This window comes from Hipposideros armiger, unplaced genomic scaffold (genome assembly GCF_001890085.2).
Source record: "Hipposideros armiger isolate ML-2016 unplaced genomic scaffold, ASM189008v1 scaffold_44, whole genome shotgun sequence".
Lineage (NCBI taxonomy): Eukaryota > Metazoa > Chordata > Mammalia > Chiroptera > Hipposideridae > Hipposideros > Hipposideros armiger.
This window is the reverse complement of record NW_017731394.1, coordinates 31,138-56,345: the sequence shown is the minus strand read 5'-3', so window position 1 is coordinate 56,345 and position 25,208 is coordinate 31,138. Positions and strand designations below refer to the sequence as shown.

At 36.6% G+C, this 25,208-nt stretch overlaps 1 protein-coding gene across 11 annotated transcripts in view; it reads left to right on the top strand.

The window, feature by feature from the left end:
• IMMP1L (inner mitochondrial membrane peptidase subunit 1) overlaps positions 1 to 25,208 on the top strand; it is a 78,615-nt gene that overhangs the window by 33,373 nt on the left and 20,034 nt on the right. For 10 of the 11 annotated variants that reach the window (XM_019639471.1, XM_019639470.1, XM_019639472.1 and 7 more), the window contains 3 exons: positions 6,355 to 6,488; positions 8,115 to 8,203; positions 10,602 to 10,728. In XM_019639471.1, coding sequence (XP_019495016.1) covers positions 6,355 to 6,488; positions 8,115 to 8,203; positions 10,602 to 10,728 — 350 coding nt within the window. Of the gene's footprint in view, positions 1 to 4,886; positions 5,068 to 6,354; positions 6,489 to 8,114; positions 8,204 to 10,601; positions 10,729 to 25,208 lie in introns of those variants that run through there. The other variant, XM_019639476.1, reaches the window with a different exon arrangement.

The window sequence follows — 25,208 nt, the reverse complement described above, 5'->3', positions numbered from 1 at the left end:
GCCGCTCACGCTGGCTGCTGGCTACACACAGTAGCCCATGGCAACCCACTGCAGCAGGGGCTGCAGCCTATGCTGTCGCCTGCGACTCATGGCAGCCCAGCTCCAGGTTGAGCTGTTGTTCAGCATCTTAGCTGTAGAGGGCAGTGTCACTGGCCTTCATATGTGGGATCAGAACTGGGGCCCTCTGTGGCGTCCCAAGCCAGCTCTTCACCAACGAGTTACTCGGCTAGCCCTGAGAAAACTTATTTGTTAATGATGACCTTTTAACTTCTTCCTTTACAGTTTTTATATCTTTTTTAGTGAATTGGTGTATTGTATCCAGATTTTGTAATTGTTTTATTGTTTTCACCAAGAAGGTTAATCTGGTATAAGCTACCTGTCAAAGCTGGCATTGAAGTTTTCCTCTTGTCATCTTTACTTCAGTGTTCAGTCATCTCTTTATTTTCCTCCTCTCTCATCAGTAGTAGTCTCTTATCATTATCATTATCTCTGGATGGGATTGTTACCATTGGCTCTCAAGCATGTGCGCCTGTGTCTCTCTATTTTAAAAACATGCTCAGTACTGTATTTTTCCTATTACTCTATTGCAGTGGTTCTTAACTGAAGGCAGTTTTGCATCCCAGGGGACATTTTTGGCAATGTCTGGAGACATTTTAGTTTGTAACACTGGGGAAGGGGCTGCTACTGGCATCTAGAAGCCAAGGATGCTGCTAAAATCTTACAGTGCATAAGACAGCTGTCCACAGTAAAGAATTGTCTGGCTCCTCATTAGGATAAAAACCCTACCTCTCCTCTTTAGCTTGCTTTCAGAGCCAAACTTTTCTAAAGTTGGCTGTATGTGTTGTCTCCTTTTCATACTTTTTTAAAAGTTTTAATTTTTGGGGGGTAATACTGAAGTGATTTTTAAAGGTCAAATAGTGCTACAAAGCTATAAAGAAAACAGTAATATTTTCCAGCACCCCTTGTACCTAGTTACATAGTTTTGGCCCGTTAGATATACATGAAATGAAGGTAGTTTTTCCTGGATAAAAAAGACAAAAAATTACTAGAGTAAACTCTTGATACTTATTCCTTCTTCCTGTGTGTAACTTGGATGCAGCAGCTAGTGTTATTAGAAAATAAATCCCGGGGCCAGCCGAGTGGCTTGTTGATTCAGAGTTGGCTTGGGAGTACGAGCTCTGAGCAGCAGGGCCGCTGGTTCGGATCCCACATGGGCCAGTGACGCTGCACCCTCTACAGCTAAGATGCTGAACAATAGCTTGACCTGGAGCTGGGCTGCCTTGAGTCGCTGGTTATGGTGTAGGCTGCATTGGGGCTGCTGTGGGCTGCCATAAGCTACCCTGAGTGGCCGGCAGCCAGTGTGAGCGGCTGGCAGCCAGTGTGAGCTGCTGTGAGCTGCCATGAGCGGCTCTCCAGTGGCCGGCAACCGATCTGCCTCAGACGGGAATAGCGCAATGATAATACCAACATAGGCCAGTGAAGCAACGTCCTCCACAACTAGACTGAAGAACAAAAGACAGCAACTTGTCTGTTCCCCTCCCCCAATTCCCCAATAAAATCTTAAAAAAAAAAGAAATCCCTTGTTTAATTCCTGTTTTTCTAGTTCTCTTGTTTGCAGAATACATACTCACTGAGCCAGACATTATTTTTTTAAGACTTTCCGTGGTTGAGACTTCCTTTGAGCTCCAGCGCTCCAGTCTCATACATGTCCACTTGCATATCTCACAAATATATTAAATTTAACATGATCAAAACTGGACCCTTCATTTTCTACCCCAAACGTGGGTATGAGTAGAACCATGTGGCTTGACCGCCATTTACCCAGTTACTCAATCCAGAGAGTCATCCTCTTCTTTCCCTTTGCTTGCCAGCTATTGTCTTGTTAAACAAGTTTCTCAAATCCGTCCATTTCTCTCCATCTTCACACTGCCAGCCCTGTACTTGGCCCAGCCTGTCTGCCCTTCCAATAAACTATAAGCTTTGTAAGGGCAGGCATTATGTGGTGTATTTCCGGGGTTGAACACAGTATCTGGCAAGTGGGTATTGCATCACCAGGATGCTTGTAGTAAACAGCTGACACACTCAGGATAATTCAAGGAGGGTTTATTTACAGAAACTAATTATAAAGTTGCATGCAGGACATAGAGGAATCATCAGGGATCGTGTAGGAACCAGCATCATTGGAGTTGTTTTTACTGTGAGGCCTCAAGGGACCAGGGGAGGGAGAGGTTACAGGAACGCAGAAGGAAAGACTCCCGTACAGCAGGCTGCCTTTGGAGATTCAGTGACCCTCGGTCCAAAGACATAGCCAGCCTGAGAAGACTTCACAGGGAAGGAGCCAGAAAAACACATACCCTTCCTTCCTCTGACTTCCTGCTGGGGTTCAGTGAAAGGATGCCGGGATACCTAGACATAGTTCATGAACCCTTTGAAAAAACTGTAAACCAGAGGTTTGGAACGTGTATCTTAATTTTGCTAGTGGTGAGGACAAGTACCAGCAGTGTGTGAGGGTTATTTATGTCTTATGTGAATGCTGCTTTTCCACTCTGAGGTTTCTCTTAATAAAAATGTCCATCAGCTCTTGGTCTCAATTTCAGTATTTCTCAGTAGTGCTTCTTAGCGCACTTTTGAAACATAAAGCCAAATAGCCTGTATCCTCAGACTCCTCTCTCAGTAGCTTCATAGCTCTCTCTTCACCTTAAGAGACCAAGATCCAAAGTAATTTTAGACACTTCACACTCCATTCTGCTGCTAATATCTGTAGGGAAGAAAGTGTTAACTAATTTCTTCTGATCACCCTCATCTATTAATTTTATTATTTTATGAGACAGTGTCATAACATATATTGTATTTGGAGTTGGGCATTGTCTGAGTAATAAAAAAAAAGGGTTTATGGCCCCAATTACTTCTGAATGGGAGTTAATTGCAAGCCTTCTCAGTGAATCAGAACCATTGTATAGTTATATTAGTATTTTTGAGTATGATTTTTAGTTAAGTGGATTCTACTGCTTAATCAAAATGATTTAAATTTTGGTAGATTGCTAAGTGATTTACCCTCTAATTTCACCTTTCATCTGTATTAACCTTATCTTCTTGATAAGTGCCATATGTTTCCTCTTGTTTTATAATACATCCCCTTTCTAACATCAGATAAGCCCATTTTTATTTTTATTTTTTTGACATTCAACATTATTTTGTATTAATTTCAGGTGTACAGCATAGTGGTTAGACATTGGTATAATTTAAGAAGTGATCCCCCTGATAAATCTAGTACCACCTGGCATTATACATAGCTGTTACCATATCATTGACTATATTCCTATGCTTTACAGCCCCATGACTATTTTAGTTTTAAAATATAATATCCATTTCAATACTTTTTAGGATTTATTCTCATAGATCACATTTTCAAAGATAAGCTTTAGGACTTATCCCTACTTTAACTTTATAGCTAGAGCAAAGTAGTATTTAGACAACCTAGTTAACTTTATAGATAATATTTATTCTATTATTATTTTATTCCTCCAAAGAGTCTGTTTGAATTAATAGAGCCTCTATTGAGTGTTTTCATTTTTAAATACTGCTTTTTATTAATTTATTGAATTCTAAAAATCATTAATTTTTAAAGTGCATCAGTTATCACTGTGAACCAGATTCCTACTGATGGGAGGAGTTATTTTTCATATTACCTGACAGATTTAATGAGAAACTTTTTAATATGTTACTGAGAATTTCTTCAGTGAGTATGACATTAACATGTTTCTTTATTAACCAAAAATCTCAATGGTCTTCTCATCATTTTAAACATTATAACTATTCTATCATACTGAAAATGTGGAAGGGATAGGAGATTTGGGTTCAATATTCTTTTGTTTTTTTTTTATAAAGGATTAAAAAAAAATTTTTTGTTTTAAAGATTTTTGGGGAATTGGGGGATGGGAACAGCACGGGGGATTGGAGGAAGGGGAACAGACTAGTTGCCGTCCTTTTGTTCTTCAGTCTAGTTGTGGAGGACGTTGTTTCACTGGCCCAAGTTGGCACCATCATTGCTCTCTTCCCGAGCCAGGCAGATCAGTCACCGGCTTCTGGACTGCCACTTCCGGTGGCTGCTGGCCACTCATGCTGGCTGCCAGCTACGGTTGCCCATGGCAACCCACTGCAGCAGGGGCTGCAGCCTACGCCATTGCCAGGGACTCACGGCAGCCCAGCTCCAGGTTGAGCTGTTGTTCAGCATTCTAGCTGTAGAGGGCAGTGTCACTGACCCTCATATGTGGGATCCGAACTGGGGCCCTCTGGCATCCCAAGCCAGTTCTTAACCAACATGCCACTCGGCCGGCCCTCAATATTCATTCTTTAATTCAGTCAGACAAGCCTCCTGTTCACTGTCTTTGGTAGCGCTGAGGATTCAGAAATGAATAATGCAGTCACTGCTCACAGACATACAAAGAAATATAGTATATAATAAGGGAAAGATGTACACAATACAATGTGGTAAATAATATAAGTATTATAATGAGTATGCTTAAGGTAGGTGAGTGACAAGGCATAAGCAACATTTCTTGGGGGGATGGTGTCAGGGAAGACTTGTTAGTAAATGTTAAATAGGTGAAGGAACACTGATAAGTAATAAAACACTAATAAAAAATAGAGCCCTACACTGTAGGCTATAAATTTCTATTATTTAAAGATAAGTTAGTGAGAAACTAATGTTGTGAGGTTATACAATATTTGCTGATTGCCAAGGGAATGATGTAGTCACTAGCATTTACTGAATTACTCAGCTACACACACTACATGTCTTACTGCATGTAAGTAATCCTCGCTAACTCTCTGAGATAGTACTGATATTAAGCCCATTTTACAGGTTAAGACACTGAGACTTACAGAGGCAAAACCTCCTGCAGGTTCACACAGCTAAAATGTGGTGGCGCCGGGTACCGGGATACAAACACACACAGATCAACTAGAGAAACAGTGTTCTTAACCATAAAAAAAGTGAACATTAAGGACTATAGGAACCCAAAGGAGAAGGTTGAGAGCATTTGGAGAAGAATGACAAGTTAGAAGGTGGGTGTCATGAAGAATATCTGTGGTATGAGTGTTGGCATAAGTCACTGTTCATGGGGCAAGGTTTCCTTGAAGAGCAGACCATTATGATTGAATAGTCAGTGCACGGAGGAGCATCAGGGAAGATGAGGTTGGAAACTGAGGACGGGGTGGGAGCCAAATGTCAAGGATCCTGAAAATGAGTCTAAGTAACCTGTACTTTCTACAATAGAGAGCTATTGAGATTATGGGAGCAGACGAGTAATATGGGATTCAGCGTAACATAATGGTCAAGTTCTTGACTCCCTTTTCCAATTTTGTGATGTGCAGCATGTACGTTTGCTACTCGTAGACGCCTTTTTCTTATCTGTAAAATGAGCATGGTAATAATATCTACCTGACAGAGGTTAGTTTGTAAAACTTGACATATAGCAAGTATTGAACAAATATTATTATTATTATTATTATTAATGTGTTTTAGTAAATTTAATCTGAGAACAGTGCCTAGTAGCTTAAGCCTAAGACTTAGGCCATTAGTTGAGAAGTGCTTGAAACACAGTTGTAACACGTAAATAGAAAGGACAGATACTAGGGCTATTTTAGAGGAGTATTATTTTTCTAAATTTATATAGCTTTTAAAAACTTGATATGGTTCTTCATTCTGTTTCATAGTATTCATGTATTCATTATTGTATCGGTAGGTAAAAGCTGACAACTGAATGTAACTTCATAATTTATAAAAAGCACTTTCACGTTATCGAATTTAATTCTCAGAACCATTTTGTAAGATATTTCTATTAAGGCCCAGAGAGGTTAAGTAATTCATTGACAATCACACAAGTTTATAAAAAGAACCAATTTAATACTTGAATTTTCATACACCTATTCTAGTGCTTTCTCCTTTGTATCATATTATGACAAAAACTGATGCATAACAGACAACAATATGAAAAACTATTAGTACTTTGAAAGTTATTATCTTTTCATAGGTATCTGCCTTTATACCTAAAAATAACCTGGGCATGAAAGGGAACAGACAAATTCAGAGTCTACTAGTTATCTAATTCACATATAAACCCAATGAGATTTGAATACAATCTCTGCTCAGTAGATCAAAATATTAAGTGGCTATAATTTGCCATTTAAAATATCTTGAGCAGTAATGAAAGTAAGCTCTTGCTTTTCTGCATCAAACTGTAATAGGCATTTAGTACATTATGGGTTATTATAAAATATTTTACAATAGAACTATTTCTTAAGTGTTTTAAAATAGTATTATTCATGAAACTTTTTGAAATTTACCATCAGGCCAATGGTGGCAGAGTCTACATAGAACTATGCTTCGTGGTGTTCTGGGAAAAACCTTTCGACTTGTTGGCTATACTATTCAGTATGGGTGTATAGCTCATTGTGCTTTTGAATACGTTGGTGGTGTTGTCATGGTAAGTTTTTACATTCAAGAAAATAATCATTTTAAATATATACTTTTTTAAATTGAAGGAAAATGTGTTTTTCCCTTTATTATAATTGATGTTATTTAATGCATTTAACAGTCTGTTAAAACATAAAATCTTTCTAAATTTTGGGATGTAAGAGAATGTGTTTGTATTGGCACTGATATAAAAGCCATTATTTTAAAAATGGTTCTGTATTCTGTTTCTGACAGAGGTAAAAATGACCCTATTAATACTCTCATAATAATAGTTTTTACATTTTTTGAATGCTACTTACTGTGTTCCAGGATGTATTTGATGTTTTATGCTTATTAACACATTTAATCTTTATACTCTGTGAGATACTTATTAGAAATCCACTATAAATATGATGAAACAGGCTCAGAAAGCTTAAGTAACTTGCTCCAGGACCCAGTTAGTAAGGGGATTTGGAATTTCAACAGGTATCTCCTCTTTAACATGGTTTTCAAAACTCTTACTCTTAACCACTCTGTTTAACTGTCATTAAAACAAATGATTATTCTGCCTTATGACAGTCAGTATTACAATGTTAAGGCTGCTCCCCTCTGCACCCCCTCGCACCAATGGTTTTTCTTAATATTGCATTATAAATCTGTCAACCATGACTGTATTAACCGTTTGTCATGTAAATGAAATAACTGATTGTACGTCCAGCCAGTGGGTTTTGTTGGTGGTGGTGCTGTTATCAGGTTTACCCTAACAGATTCAGTCATACAGCCTCAAGTTGAGCTGGAGGAATGCAAATAAATATATTTAACTGAAACTCCCCTTTTTGATATTTTAAATTTACATTGGTACTTCTAGTGGGCTACAGAGGTAGCAAATATAAACTTTCATTGTGTTCTTCATTATTTTCTGCCTGGGTAGGAAGTTTTCAGTAAAACGTTTTATGTATGCATAAGTGGAGTAATTATACTGCTGTATTTAGATTTTGTAGGTGGCAATGATCATTTATTACAGTTTTGAGGTATATATAAAGATTATTGTTTTAAGACATACTAATATGAAAGTCTTAAAGTACATCACATTATGCAAATATTTTTCAGTCAAAAATATAAGTTGCAGCCCCATCAATGAGTAAGCTATTCTCTTGGAAAAGAAGGAAAGACATCAACTCATTGAGAATAGTGTAATCCCACTTAATAAATCACCATCATTGGCAATGGATGATATTTGACAATAACAAGAAAATAAATTATTCACTTATTCATTCAACATATATTTTTTGAATATCAGCTTCCTGCCAAGCCCTGTTCTTAACCTTGTTTATACAGCTGGGAACATAGAGACCAGGTCTGGCCTCATGGAGCTCACATTCTACAGGATAGCCAAAATTTGGAACCATAGAGAATGTTCTTTTATTCATGTATTATAACGTAATATCAGTAAACCATTTTTAATATATGTGCCTGTGTTTCCAGACTTGGTGGCCCCTCTGTAGAGTTGAACGTATCTGGGAGCTGCCAGCTCGTTGTGAATCATCCTCCAAGCTTGAAGACCATTTGCTTGATTTTCTTTCTTTGAAGCCTGCTCAGATGATTTATATTAAAAAAAGATTTTCAACTCAAATTACAAAATTACCTCTCTTTTCAGTGTTCTGGACCATCAATGGAACCTACAATTCAAAATTCAGATATTGTCTTTGCAGAAAATCTTAGTCGACATTTTTACGGTATCCAAAGGTAAATTTCTGTCATAGATATATTAAATTTATGGTGAGAGCACACATACACGTTGTCTTTTCTGCAGTTTCTTAACTTTATCTTTAAAAACTCTTGTAAATAATTAATGACCAGCTAGATAAAATTTTTACTCAAATATTTTCTCTCAGTTTGAGAAATTTTAAGTTTCTCTCACATGTACAGTCTCTCAGGTCATTATGTCCCTTACATCATTGTCCACGATAGAGAGCAGACCCTTTTATGATGTACTTTCAAAGGCTACTTGACCCTTTTGCGGGGAGGGGTGGCTAGAATGTTTGGAGTCAAGAACTAGGGACATAGGAACTACATTACATATCCAAATCATTGGTTTGGTTTTAAAATTTTTAAATAATCCTGTATTTTCTGTTGATGGCTGTCTTATTTCCTATAGCCTATGAGGAGCACTGGATGATTTTTACAATATAGCAGGGTATATAGCCTGGAGCCAGGAACCTTATCTATTATGCATCTCCTGGTCAATTATATTAAATTGAAAAACTCCCTGGAAAATATTGTTTGCCACTAAATTTTTAAAAATCTTACTTTAAATGATGTTTCTAGTCCTGTGACACTGTTTATTCTACTTAACTCCATGAGTATTATTCCTTCTGAATGGATGTCAAAATTAGTAATGTGTTTTCTTAAGGGTACCTTTGATTCCCTAAAATTTTGGATCCATTAGTTTTTCATAATTCTGAAAAAATAAATTTATACCAGCTTTCATCTCTATTAAGTACAAATTTGACTCAGTTGAGCTGATATTTACAATAGCTATGGCATAAGTAGATTTAGAGATTCGTCTTTCATGACTGACCTTTTCTATAGTCTGTTTCACATTCCTGAAAAGTCATCAAGAGGGCTGGCTGAGTGGCTCAGTTGGTTAAGAGCGCGAGGTCTGAGCAGCAGAATCACTGGTTTGATTCCCACAGGGGCCAGTGAGCTGTGCCCGAGCTGAGCTGCCGCTGAGCTGCCAACAGGTGGCAGGATGGCTCAGCTAGTGAGACCACATGCTCCTAACAACAAAGTTGTTGGTTCCACTCCTGCCTGGGATGGTGGGCTACGCCCACCCGCAACTAAGATTGAATATGGCACCTTGAGCTAAGCAGCTGCGAGCTGCCCACAGCCAGCCAGATGACGACTGGACTTGGAGCTGAGCTAGCTGTGCCCTCCACAACTAAGACTGAAGTAGAACAACTTGGCTGTTCCCCTTCCCCAATAAAAACTTAAAAAAAAATCATCAAGAATAGTGTAAAACTGTTCTTTGTATTATTGATCCTTCATCATCTTAGATTCTATAGCTAGAAATTATCTTTTGGTTACACAGTATGACCGGTCTAGCATGGTCTCTAGGTAATTCTTCTTCAGGTCTTTTACCCATAACAACTTCAGGATACCTAGTTAATAGATATGGGGGTTAGAAAATAAAACTTACACAGGTTGTGTTCTAGCTTCGTTTTCTTTTTAACTTATATTAAAATAACACAATACAGTCTTTAGATTTATTGGAGATCTAGCCTCACTGTAGCATGAAGACAAGTTTCTGCCTTCCATGCTAATGACATGATTTTACTCATAGTTCTTGAGCATCCTTAACAAGGAGCTGAACTTGTTAGCTAAATAGTTTTTGAATGAATAACTAAGCATTCACTTATTTTTCATTTTAACAGAAAAAGCATTTTGTTCTGTTTGGTTGAGACATTAGTCCTACATTTTTGTCTCCATTTCCACTTTAAAAAATTTTTTTTATTCTTCTAATACATGTAGATTGTTACTTCTTCCATGAATCATGCCAATTTATTTATTTTTTGTATATGTTTTGGCAGCTTTTGGCATTTTATTTGGTTGTGTCTTCTGATATTTTCTCTCAAATATTAAGTCTTTTTGACTACCCTGTAAGTTATCTGGGTTATATAATTTATATGCTGTAATTCCTCAATACTTTGAGATCCAGGGAAACATAGATGATGCTTCTACCTCTTTATGTGCTGTAGAGTCCATGAGTAGTACCTACTGGCTGGACAGTAAAAGTTACTTAATTTGGTAGTATTTGCATAGAATTGTTTTTCCATAGATTTGGTTCTAAAAATTTGGACACAGAAGTAACACATAGTAGATACAGTGAAAGAAGATAATTCTTATGAAATTAATAGAAATTTTAGAATCTTTTAATAGCTTTTCCATCTCTCCCATTATTGGATTCTAACCCATAAAAATCAGTCACAAAGGTTCTCAAAGTTGGCAAATGTATGGGAGAGTCCGTGTCTGAGAGGATAAAGGGTGTGGCTTCAAGTTGCTGTATACAAGTATTATAGCAATGCCATGTATGTGTTTATGCTTAATAAATAACACTGACATTTCTTTGACTTTTTTCCCTCAGAGGTGACATTGTGATTGCAAAAAGCCCAAGTGATCCAAAATCAAATATTTGTAAAAGAGTAATTCGGTTGGAAGGAGACAAAATCCTCACCAATAGTCCATCAGATTTCTTTAAAAGCCGTAGTTATGTAAGTAACGTTTTAATTATATTATTCATTGGTATCATAGTTTACTAACATTAATTGAAAACACAAAAGAAAATAACATTTATATTTTGAGTATAAGTTAAAGTGCTGCATTCAGTAGAATTTAAGTATGTTTGTATTAAGAACCATTTGGCCATTATATTTTATGTTTTAGTTCCTTTTAAAACCCTATATAAACATCTCCGTAATAATAACATTCACCAATGCATGTCAAAATACTGGGCAAAAGTTTGAGGAAAAATAGTATATTTGCATAGTCTCAAAGTATCTCTCCCCAGATATTTATTACAAAGGGCAAAACAGTAACCACGTAGAGGAGAAACCTGGCATACCACCGTAACTGAGTGATCAAGGTCAACTTCACCAATAACCAGACACATCGGCATAACGTAGCCCTTGATTTGAAGCACTGAGAAGGGCATGCCACTTTTGTGGTATTCTTGCAAAACAAAGTATGAATATAACCTCAGTCTAATCATAAGAAAACATCAGACAAACCTTAACTGAGGGTCATTCAGCAACATAACTGACCAATACTCTTAAAAAATGTCAAGGTCATGAAAAACAAGGAAAGATAGGAATTGTCACAGATTGGAGGAGACAAAGGAGATATGACAACTAAATGCTATCTGCGATTCTGGCTTAGAAAGTTTTTCCACTGGCTTACTAAAAGGAAAATCTGGTAAAAATAAAAGAAAGCCTGTCATTTAATTTTTTAAAATCCTATTTATATTTTTAGAATAGAAATTGTGTGTACCGTTAGTCTAGTCAACTTGCCTGTCCAGTTAGAAAGAGCAAGGGCGGTGGAATGGAGTGAAGAGCAGCTGTAATGTGTTACCTCCTTCACCAGTCTTATGGCCGCTCTGACAGAGCTTATGGTGGGGGAGGGTGGCCTTTTGTTTACTAAGCATATAGTCTTCCTGCTTTTGTAATTATAACTTAATTTTATACTTTTATTTAAAAGTTCTATGTCACTATTAAATTATTATAGCTGTTACATCTATTAACTGTTACCTTTATCTTCATCTCCAATGTAAGCATATGATTAAGAGTTAAACTGTCTTCATCATTGTAAATTTATTTTGAACTATAATAGCTTCTGCTTGCCCTATGAGTAAGTTTGGTCAATAGACTATTACATAATCGATCTACTAGTTTTTTACCATCCATAATAGATGGGTCAGCTGTGCAAATGTTTTTGGTGTTTATTACTACAATGTTAAACATACTAGTGATTGTTAGCTGATGGTGATAACATTGAAGAGGATAGTATGGTATGAGGTAACCTGTTTTTCTATGGGACTTCATCGGGGACACTGTATCCTTTTATTCTTCAAAAATGTCAGATTTTTTCATAAGTTTCACCTTCATATGATTGTTATTATTTTGTGACACATTTTAATCACTTCTGCTTTAGTTTTGCATACACTTGAGACCAGAAATAGTTTTATCAACAGAGAGAATAAAACATATAAATGATAGCATCCACACCATTGTTGTTGATTTCTTTTTAAGTATTAGAGGAGGAATATCAGGACAAAAGGAGTTAGTTAAAATGTCTAAGTAATTAGAAAAGACAACCAGAGGACTGTAAGATATTTTGAATATTCTATTTAAGAAAAACTTTCATTGAATTTTTATGCTGATGAATGGATAAAGGACAGTGATTTTGTTCCAGGTGTATTCCGTTCACTTTGGCTGGCATGTTCATAAGTGTACAAACGCAATTGTAATAAATTTGGCCAACATTTAATGTGTTTACTCTGTACCAGACACTAGAAACTCTTTACAAGGGTTAATTTATTTAATCATCACAATAGCAACCCAATGAGGTAGGCAGTAGTAGTATTGGACAGATGGGTAAACTAAAGACAGGGAGCTTAAATAAAATGCCCAATTTCAAACAGTGAGAGAAACAGTTGGAATTCAAATACAAGTAGCCTGGCTCCATGCAGAATCTTTACTTAACATGCCACTACTTCTGCTCCCCAAATATCCTCTACTTATCTATTATTTCTACTCCCATCGCATCAAATTGTACTTTTCTTAAAATGCATTTGTCTTTATTATTTTTAAAAAGAAAGGGAACCATTTCTGATCAGTATTGGTTCTGAAAGAGAAGCCAGTAATTTTTGAAGGTTTCCTCACCAACAGTTTTTCTAGGCTGGGTTTTTCAAGCCATAAGAATTGTGTAGCTATTACAAAAGCACTTAAGCAAATGTGTTCCATTAATCAAGGTGATTTATAACAAAAATTCATCCAAGTCTGGAGCACTCTGAAGAGATATCCAAACTGTTTGCAGGGTCTGTTCCCATTTTTAGCTATCTCAGAAGCACACTGGTGCTGTATTTTATGAAATGGGTTTCTCCCCCTTACCTGTGCATCCTCTTAGAAAAATCGTTGTTTATAAAATGAAGACATTACTATTCAGATCTTGATTGAACTGCATAGTAAAGATGATGAATATTAAATGTTTTGAATTCCAGGCAAAAAACATTCATTCTCTAAGTATGTGCTTCAGAAAGCAAAACACCAAAATTGTCATTTGGAACCTAGAACACAGAGTTTAGCATATGAAAGAAATAGCATTGTTCCTAAGTTGGCAAAAAAGAATATAAACAGATCATTGGTTAAGTGATGTGGAACCATTTTATTCATTCCAGGGTTCTAAAAGTCCATGTGGCATGCAACACTTAGGAACTGTGATTTATTTTTTACATTAAGCATTTGGAAACTAAACAGACTCTATGAAGGTTCTGTTGCAGTGGGTTTTGCGTATTTTATTTCGATGGTATTGAGGCCAATAATTCTTTCCTTGGGTTATGGGCTGAGCATTGGCTACTAGGATATGAATTTAATTTGTGACTCTCAAAAGAAACATATTGTACTCAGCTCCAACATCTTGAATAACTTACCTTCCTCTACTACAGCAATTCCTCAGTTTGCTGCTAGATGCCACTAATTTGCCCCCCAAAAAAATTTAGTTGGAAGTAGAAACATTTAGCAAATAGGAAATCCATAAAATAAACTGGCATTCTCCCTATTGGTTTGCACAGTAGGCAAAATGCACAGTAAACACTTATTTAATGTAGGGGATATAGGGCCAGGACTCAGGAAACGTAGGAAAATTTTGTTGTAAAGCTAATGAACAGACAAAGAAAAACACTTTTTCTTTCTGAGGATAACATTATATAATAGATAGTCCAGGGCTATAATTTTAATCCATAGTGTAACTGGTACAGTTAGGCATTTTGAAATATAGGAAGTTTCTCTCAGTGAACAAACATGCTAAAAAAAAAAATCTCTGATCTAAAGAGTCTCCTTTGGAGAGACGTTTGCATACTTACTGACTCCATTCTGTACTTCCAGTTCTCTCTTGAACTCATTCAGTTAGGCTTTGGTCCCCACCACTGCATTGAAACATTGCTTGTCAAGAGTCCCAGTGGCTTCTTGTCAATCCAGTGGTCAACTTTGTCCTCATTTTACCTGACCAGTTGTTAGTATTTGAAATAGTTGTTCTCAAAACCTGGTTTCCCTAGATTTTGGACACCACTCTTTCTAGGTTTTCTTCCTATCTTTCTGCTGCTTCTGAGTTCCCTTTGTTGGTTCCTCCAAACATAGGGGAGGAACTAAGAGTTCATATTTGACATTTCTTCTCTTGTTTATATATACTCACACTTTAGGTGACCTCATCCTGTCTTATGGTTTTAAATACTAACTTCACTCCTAAATTTATATCGACCACAACCTCTTTCCTGAACTCCAGAATCATGTATCTAAAAATCTACCTAATGTGCCCACTTTAGTACATAATGGTCACCTCAAACTCATCATGTCCAAAACTAAACTGATTTTCCTTCCCAAACTGGCTCCTCCCACACACTTTCCCTTCACAGTAAAGGTGGAAACTAACTCTTCTGTGTGCTTGGGTCATGAACCTTGGAGTCATCCATGACTGTCTTCCTCTTTCACCCCACATCCAGTTCATTAGCAAATCACGATGACTGTATCTTCTAATATAATCAGAATTAGCCCTCTTCTTGCCACCATCACTGCTACCATCTGGTGCAAGACAAAATTCATCTCTCTAGTTCTCTTGCAATAACTTCTGAACTGCTCTCTCTGCTGTTTTCCCCATCTCCTTGCCTTCCTACCCTTCCACTGAATATTTTCTACGTAGTAGCTGAAATAATCCTTTTTAATAATGATGCTTTTTTTTTTAAGATTTTTATTGGGGAATTGGGGGATGGGAACAGTGCTGGGGAATTGGGGGAAGGGGACAGATAAGTTGCTGTCCTTTTGTTTTTCAGTCTAGTTGTGGAGGACATCGATTCACTGGCCCAAGTTGGCACCATCATTGCGCTTTTCCCGGGCGAGGCAGATCAGTCGCCGGCTTCTGGACGGCCGCTCACGGTGGCTGCTGGCCACTCACGGCGGCTGCTGGCAACTCATGGTGGCTGCTGGCTACGCACAGTAGCCCATGGCAACCCACTGCAGCAGGCAGCCCCGCTCCAGGTTGAGCTGTTGTTCAGCATCTTAGCTGTAGAGGGCAGTGTCACTGGCCCTCATATGTGGGATCCGAACTGGGGCCCTCTGGCATCCCAAGCCAGCTCTTAACCAACGCGCCACTTGGCCGGCCCAATAGTGATGCTTTTTAAGAGTAATACCACTCTTCTGCTCAGAGACCCCACTGGCTCCCCATCTCACATATAATAAAAGCCATTAGCCTTAGATTGGCCTACAGGACCCTACAGGATCATTCTTCCTGCTGCCTGTTCTTGTCATTAAAGTTTTATTGGAACACAGGCCCACTTTTCATTTACATATTATCTGTGGCTGCTTTCACTAAAACAGAGACTATGTATGACTTGCAAAGCTTAGGTTGTATACTGTCTGGCCCTTTACAGAAAAAGTTTGCTGACCCCTGCTCTAGAAGGTTCTTGATGGCAGGTATTTGTTTTGATCACAGCTGATTCCCTAGCACCTAAACTCTGATTTGGCATCTAGTAGGTACTTAAAAAATACCTGAAGGGTGAACAAATGTATGTGTAAATAGGGTCTGACCATGTCTTCTAGTTTCTATTCGCTTCTCCTCAGTTTCTTCTACTAGTTTCTATGGTAAACTTGCTCTCAAGTCAGTACATTGTTACTGTTTTCAGTAAGATAGGTGTTCCTGGGGCTCACCACACTGTAGGCGCCTGCTGAACTCGCCAATCTGTGGTCATGCTCATCTTCAGAGACGATGTGAAAGCTAATCAACTTCCATGGTAGGGCTACCTGAGCACCTTCTGTAATCGCAGGTGAAAGGAGCAGAAAATACTGGAATGTCCCTGTTACTTTATATCAGGGCAGCACAGTGCTGACTGGATGTTCCTTTCCTCAAGGGACTTCTATTCGGACTGAATGATATTTTCCAGCCTTTTATTAAGCAGACTAAAAATTCACTTGGCTCTGACTTGACCTATCAGTTTGGAATACCCTGAACTTGGTCTAGACACAGCTTGAGGAACCCTGGACCTACCTTGCTCTTATTTTGAGGGAAGGCGTGGTGCTCCAGAAATGCTATGATGGCTTGTTACAATAAAGGCTACGTTACCCTTGCAACATGCAGTACCTACTAAGTAGGTTGTGAAGAAATGAGTTTTCTGAATTTCAGTAGAAATGCATGTGCCTTTTGGACATATTTAACTACTATACAGGTATTTTGTTCTTTTGATCCTTTTATCAGTTGGGAGATTAACAATGGCTAAAGTTGTTACCTGTAGTTGATAAACTGCTCCTTTAAGTGTAAACCTCTGCTTTCCAGTAGTTGTTCATTACAAAACAAAAAACTATTTTTTAAATCTTCCAAAATTAAAATTTTCTTTATTGAATTTTAGTTTCTCAACCATAGCAGCCACTCTGTATTGAAAATGGACTTAATAGAAATATATGAATATCTCAGTATATTCCTGTAGTTAAATCATAGCAGTCTTTTACTATTGTTAAAGGAAATGTATCTGTAATTATTAGAAAAATTATGTTTTTACTTTTATTATCGACCCATCAAAATATCAAGCTATTTAAAGCATTTTGGGTCTTGAGACCATAGAGTCCAGTGTTACACACAAAAAGTGAAATGGTGTTTATCAAATGATAGTCGTCTGTTACCACAGTAGAGTGATGGTAGGTGAATAAGGAGTGTATTTCTTACATTCTTTTTGAATTATAGAGTGTGTTAATGAATGACATCATTATTGTTATTGGTGGAAAAGGAAGAAATGGAGACAATTTTACATTTCAGAAAGGAGTGATTAAATGTTCTCAGGATGTACTGGTAGTTTACTGTTCTTAAAAGAACTTGGGAATGGGGACAACATGCTAGTAATAAAGCTGTTTTATAGTGTACTGGGAAACACTTAAATAAAACTGACAAACTGAAAAACAATCTCACTAATTCGATAGCATTAGAAAATGGTCACTTGGTATAGTTAACACTAATAGCCCCTTAATGTGCACTGTGTATTTAGGTTATAGTTCAGATCCTTGAATATCCTAATGCTGTTTTTCTGTTTGTTTAAATGTCATTTACTTGAGCTAAAAGTCACAACCATATGGCCTTCTATTACCACTTGTATTATAAACAGAAAAAGTACTTCTGTGGAAGGAGAGGAATCATCAGATTCAAAGGGCTTGTTTATTATAAGCTGCTGATACACTAAATCCTTATGTCATTTAAATAGAAGACCTACCTAATAATGTCACTTATTACAACAAGGATATCTAAACAAGGGACTGGCTTTTTGCAGACTGTAGTGATAAAAACCTGTGCTACACATCCATTTCTCAGCAACGGCCCCCAGGTTAATCAATCATGGCATACGGCTAATGCCTTGATTGCAGCTGATGTGGAGGAAATATGTTTACTTTTTTGCTAAAGTGAAGTTCACTGCGGAGATGACGTGACTTTTTCATCCTATAGTTAATACAATTCTGAAGATAAATTTGACTTATTGTTTACAATTCTGAGGTGTTTTTCTTCTGGTGTTAACACTAAAGAATCATCTTTGAGGCCCCCATAACAAGCATTTTCTGATGTGTTCTCTGAACATTTTCAGAATAATTTGGTCTTAGTTTAACAATAATATGTAGTTTATAGAATTTTATTTTGTAGAAATGTGTTTTATCTTATATATGTTTGAGTATACATATACATATATAGAGGGTGCCAAAAGATGTATACATATTTTAAGGAAAAAAACTGTTAAAATTGTAATACTCAATATATACCGATAAAGATGAATACAAGTCACGTTTGACTTCTGCAATTACAAGAGGTGCTCAAAGTAGTTACCATCAGCATCCAGATACTTCTGATTACAGCAAACTACTCCTTGAGCAATCTTGACCAAAGTGTCCGCTTGCATACATTTTTTTGGCACCCCCGGTATATGTATATGTACGTATATGAATGTATGAAGATCAGTGAAAGATTAGCTGTCTTCCTGAAACTATGTTTTGCTCATCTAAAAATGTTTTAACTATTCAAAGTTTGTCTGAGTTCCCAATTCAAAGTTGGCAAGTCAGTGCCATTGGTGTGAATCTGGGTAGTTGTGCAATTCAATAAAATGCAAATATGATATGTACTTTTATCTGCAAGTTATGTGCTCTCTATACTTTAAAGTTGCCTAAAAGTAAGTGGGAGAAATTGAGACTGAAATTGTAATGCTGCTTTTCAATGTCATTATCTGAAGCAGACTCCATCTGTGATAGTAGTAAAGAGAATACATTCCAGGGTCATGTGGCTTCCTAATGTGATATAGGGGTCTGCTGGAAAGCTGCTGTTGACTAGGTGGAATATGTTCCAATGTCTTTTGAAATAAGCAACTAAATGAATTCTGTGTTATCATTTTGGGGAATTAAAATTCTATAGGTCTCTGTGACCCATTTAATCTTAGTCCATAAAAGCATTCTCATTCTACTTAACTATTCTCTACCTAAAGTAAGGTTGAAAAAGATGGATAACAGATAAAAAGGCAGGTATGCGTGTTATAAAACAGTTCAAGATAGTAAATTAGCAAGAAAATATTGGTATCCTAAGCCACTGTACTTACTGCTAACCTAGATATGTGAGACTGCTTTCCTCCTGGATTAGAATTTTTATAACTTAATTTTTAAGAAAATTTAGGAATCATTTAGTTTGGCACAGCTAGTGCTTGCAGGCCCACTAGACACACATGCAGAGCTAACAGGAAAGGAGAGAAAGGTGAGTAACTGAAAATTCTAAAATCACCTTGCGATTCTGATCTACTTCTTCTGCATTGTGTGTATGAATCTCTCTGCCAGGAAGGATTAGAGAAACCTCATGTCTTCTGAAGAGACTTGAAATTTGACCCCACTTCCTTACATAAGGAAAGTCACAGTAGGTCTAGGGACAAAGACTGATGTGGACTGCAGACCCTAGCTGCAAATGTACCTAACCCAAACCAGTCAAATATTCAGGCATTTTTCTTAAAGAGGCTGCACCTCAGAAGCAGCTGGAACCACTGGACTTGGGGGGTGGGCTAGGAGAGATTATTTAAATGGCCTTAACAAGGCTATAGAATAGGTGGGTAAAATTTGCTGACATTAACTTCACAGCTTTCCTTTTATTTATTCATGCATTTAATCCCACAAATATTTATTGAGAACTTACTTGAGGGCCACCAGAACCATGTTGAGTAGATCAAGTCCCTCCCTGCCTGCAGTGCTATCCAATAGAACTTTCTTCAAAAATGGGATATTCTTTATCTGTACTGTCCAATATGGTAGCCAGTAGGTAGATGTGGCTATTGAGCACAGGAGTCGTGGCTAGTGTGTCTGCAGCTGAATTTTTAATTTTATGTAATTTGTAAAATTAAGTAGCCACATGTGTTACTAGTGGCTACCATACCGGACAGGCCAGTTTTAGGAGCTTGTAGTCAAGTTGGAGGAACAGACAAGGTATTATTATATGGTGTTAAGAGAACAATATACAAAATGCTGTGGTAAGGCACAAGAGGACCTATGCAGACGGGGATGGGTGGGATTATTCCAGACTGGGGAGGTAAAACCTGAGCTGAAGTTCTGAAAGTTAAGTAGGAGTTAGCCACAGCAAGCGGAATATTCGGACTACAGGGAGAGTGCAGCACTGTGCTCTGGGCGGCTACCCTGCAAGTCTCTCTGTCAAAAGAGATAAAGATGAAAAGGTAAACAGGTCTCAGTTCCTTTGTGTCTCAAGCAGGGGAATGACATTATTACACTTAGTTTTTAAAAGATCACCTTGATATTAGTATAGACTAATAGAAGATGGTTTGGAGTAAGAGAGACTAGAGGCAGGAAGACCAGTAAATAGGCTGTAAGACACAACTGAGATAATAACATTAAGAATGGAAAGCAGTCCAGAGTTTTGGAGAAAGATTAAGGAAATAATCTAGACAGGATTAGATACTGGAAGACATGAAATTGAAAGGCTTAAAATTGACTTAAAAAGGCTTAAAGTTTCTGGCTTTAGTAATAGGGATCATGGTATATTAAAATAGGGGATTGTGGGGGAGATGTTAATTTGGGAAATGGACAGAAGATACATTCAATTTTGGAGTGGTATAGAAGCCTACTAAATAAGCCTAAAATAGATTACATTTTAAATAATGGTAATTAAATTATTATAGGAAGTGGGAGAAAAAAGCAAGTGCTTTCCCAGAATGACATCTGGATGCTTTGCTATTCCCTCCTTGATGTCCACAGTACATTTTCATGATCTCTTAATCAAAACAATGTTTTGATGCGCTCAGCCTTTGGAGATTAATCTTTTTAAATATCTTCAGCTGTTCTCTTTGTATCTTATACCATTACAAAAAATGTCATCTGTCATCTACCTGCCTAATTTGCAATTTTATATTCACAAGGCTAGATTTCATTCTAAATAACTTCCAGAGTATGGAACATTAGAGTTGTGGTTTTTATGAATAAAACACAAGTAGGGGAATGTCTATCTGTCAAAGAAAAGCATGCAATACAATGCTTTTTCTTTTTTTAAAGGCATAAGTAACATCAAGTATAAAACGGTCTACATATTTTGTTTCTTTTTTTTTTTTTGGAGCATAGACTCTTTTCTACCCCTTATCTTCTATTTCTAATACCACTTCAGTTGTAAGTCAGTTCTCTAGCCAGTCTCTATATGAAGCAGTTATGCAGAGGCCAAAGAAAATTGAAGAGCTACAGAGATTGAGCTATGGGAATAACTATATAGGGATGAGTTTGACTTTGAGACAAATTATTAAGTCCCAGGAATCAAAATTTTGGTGGCAACAGTACATAATTTGTACAGTATGCACCTGATTTGCCAACTATTTAGACATTTTCTGAGAGCTTGGGAAAATTCATTATTATGTACTTAATACTATATTCTTCTAGTCTGTGAAATACCCTGTGTTTCATTAAGTTAGCTCATCTTTTGGAATATGAGAACCAGGGTTATAATAAAATGAAAGCACAGATATAGTCTTGAAATTAGACTATAGGAGGCTTCTTTTAAATACTAATCCAAAACCAAAGCAGGTACTACCACTGTTTTATAAATATTAGAACAGGAAAAGAAGTCAGAGAACAAAATAATACTTCACCCTAGGAAAAAACTTCTGTAGGAATGGGACATTAGTATCAATGACTGGGAGGGAAGGGCCTGTTCACTGGCTTCAATCCCAACCTCCTTCCCCTTCCTCTACCTTCTGACTAGTTGGTAGATGGTTCTGAAGAAGTGAATGCTTCATAAGGGAGAGCTGACACATTTGGTATTTAATAAACATTGCTTGATGAAGCTGCCTATTATTAAAATAAAAATGTTAGTCTTTAATACATTTGGCTGATTTGGTCTTAAAACTGAGTTGCATTAAATCAGTTAACATCATTATGGCAGCTATTCACAACTAATGTACATTTTAAATTATGCTGGATTCAATTCAAAGTCTTGGCTAATGCCAGATCCGTGTAATTTGACTATAGTATAAAAGAAAATGACTAAAAACATACCCAAAGTAAAATTGCAAAGCACAGTTCACTTTGCAAATTTCTGAGTTGGCTGCATAGGAAGATGAGGAACAAAGAAAGCCCAGAAGGAAGGCATCATTCATATCAGCAGCCAGGGCAACTGCTAATAACAAAAGCTAATATTTAGTGAGTGCTGGGTGCCAGGAGCCTTGTGTTATTTCACTGGTTCTCAGAATGTTTCTGTAAGGCATTTATTAGTCCCAGTGGTATAGATGAGGTTTAAAGAACCTGTCCAAGGTGCTTGATTACTATAGCAGAGCTACATTTAGAACTCTAGAATATGACTGTGGATTGTATCTTTAACCACAATGCTAAGCAACCCATCAGACATTCCCATTCAGGCTGGGTGTTACTGAATACTTACGGAGAAGATGAAGGAACTTAGCTTGCAAAAGCTGTGAGAATGAGCAAGTCAAGTCTTAGACTAAGCTCTAAACCTACGCAGCAGGGAGATGCTCAATTATGAAAGAGAACTTGTTAGTAAAAAGCATCCTCCGTCATTACCCCCACCCCAGTGCTGTAGGTATAGCTTACTGGACTTTTGTGTACATTCTTCTTTGGTAATATTTGGCTGTGAACCTAAGGTGGCACCATTTTTAAGTGGGGAAGAACAATAACAGTCTCCAGGAATGATGCATGTAAGACAGTAACAAGTCAGAATTTAAATGGAGAAAAAAGAGCAGGATTGCATAGAAATAGTATCCATTGAAATAATTACTGTGTTAACTGTCGCCTGGTCCTTATACATGTTAATCCCTTTATCATGCATCTAGTATTTGGGAGCACCTCCATCAGGAATCTAGATAATTCCACTCAGGTAGACAAATGTGGGCAGGAAGTTGTGGCAGAGTATGTCAATGAAAATAGAAGATGAGTGAAACTGTTCCTTGAAGTTTGCTTTCAGAGATACCCAAAACTGACACTTGAAACACTCCCATTTTTAAAAATTAAAGATTAATGATGTTTTCTCAGCTTTTTGTTCTTAAAAGCTCTTCTACTTGATTGCCTTTTGGGCGATTTAATGCTTCACTTTTTTGACATATATGTCTTTGTTTATAGCTTTTGTTGGTTGTTATAGGAAGGGTAAACTCCCCAACAGTTATTTACTGGTGGTGGTTCTAATTTTGCTGCTGCATGAGTCAAAAAAAAAATACTGGGTTTTATGACGTTCTTTTAGAACTATATAATAAATGATTTCATTTTCCAAATATTCTCTCCAGTAATTTGTGTGCATAGTATCATACCATGGCTACATTTTGGTTATATATCATGATTAAGCAGAATATGCACTAGCCACACAATGTTACAGCAATTTGACTTGGATGTGTTTACCTGGAAGATGGTAACATAAACAATTATTTGAGTATTAATGATTAATTAGACTAAAATGACATGTTATGAATGTACATTCATTATATGGACTTTTTCCTGGGCAGGGAAATGATGTATTTTATATTTCATATTTATCCTTCCATGAGACACAAAACAAAATCTTTAAAATATATTTGGAAATTGAAATACTTTTAAGATGAAATGTTTTGTTGTTTGTTTTTGCCAAAAGAAACAAGGCTTTAAAATGTGTGTGCTTCTCCTTTTCCTATATAATTCAGGAAAATGAAAAAATAATCATGTCAAAAAAGGATTCCAAAAACTTTGCCCCTTTCCTTCCCTTTATGATTTTTGTTTGTTTCTTTAATAACTATTGTTTCCTTTTTATTCCCAGTCATTTGAGAAGAACCATTAAAGAGGCATGAGCAATAGTAGGGCCAATGCCCACCCTTACCTTTGCTGGTCATAAGTTATAAAATATCTGGCAAACAAAGGGGTAATTAAAAATAAAATCTGTTATTAGGCTTTTCTGGTTTTTGAAAGGTCAAAAATACAAATATCTTACTCTTCAGTGAGAACTTTTTCTTAATTAGATATTCTTTGTTTAATCAAATAAATGAGTTTGATTAGTTTAGTAAATGTGTTATTTGATATTGTGGATTCTTTCATCAGATTTCACTTGAATCAAGAAAGGTAACACCTGTGGGTAGGTTCACAAAAGCCTCTTTTGTTAAGTGGACACCCGCAGGCCATGAGGCAATTACAGTTGTTGCTGGTGCTATAAAGGAGGCACTTAACTAGCCATCAGTTAGTATAGCTGAGAACTAGAGACTTGATTCTTTTGTCCAGCCGAGATTGGGTTTTATCATAGCTCAGGAAGGAAACCTCTGACGTAGAAAGGAAAAACAAGAATGATTTAAGGGTTCTTTCAATGCTTTAAAGTTTAGCCCTACAGTTAGCTATATCTGAGACCCTGGGAAAATTCAGGTTTGAGGCAAAAGTAAAGTGTTCTATGTGGCATTCATTGTAAAAATATATTTATATATTCTTATTCAGTCTCATGTCTTCATTCAAGTTACCATGAAAGCTTTACAAAAGTATAAAAAAGAAAAGTAATCTATTAAAAGTTTNTTGGAAACACTATATTTTCCACCACAACGGCAACTCATATAAAAAGAATGATCATCTGTAGAGAAAACAAAATAATGCTTTAAACGCTTACAAGTAACTATTTTGTTAACACCACAAAAAAAATGCAGTTTATTCCACAGAAATTGCAAAACAAAAGAAAGAAGCTCAGTAAACATGAAATGCATTAAATGAGAATGTGAAAACCTTTCTTGTACGGGCAGTGTTTCTAAAAATTATCTATCAAGGAATCTTTATTTCTAGAGAAGATGGGATTGAAGCTATGAATCAATAGTCCAAAGATATTGAGGCGACAGCAGATGCTCAGAAGTGATCCATGAAATTTATTGCAAGCCTTCTGTTTTCTTAAGATGCATATAAATTTTACATTCTTCTCAAAAGTATTTGCCCAAAGTATTACTGTAAAAGAAAAAGAAAAACAACCCTACCTGTCTTAGGGTTAATAAGCATGCTTTTGCCTGGAGTATCTATCCTTTTAGAGAAAATTCTACTGACTTATCAAATTAAACATATGAATATATCTGTTGTGGTATTACACTATTTCAAGAATCCTGACTCAAATATATAAACACACACCTTAGTTGTTTTTTATTGTATTTTTTTCTCTGTGTGTGTACCTGTTTGTTTGGTATTTACAAATGATTTATGAACCAAAAAGACAGTCACTGAAGTGAGATGCCCCAAGGAGGCAATATGGTATATGTAACATTTAGCCTACTAATGGTGGAAATTTTTATTACATCTGTCATCTTCCTAGGAAGTTGGAATGCTTGTGTCCTTTAACTGAATTTCTGATCCACTGGTCATTCAATTTAACTGTCACTGTGAACTGACTCTCAAAAAAAAGTAATCACTGATCACATTATTTCACTACTGTCATAATTTTTTTATATAGATAAATGAAGTCTCAAAACCCATGATATCTTACAATCAGATAT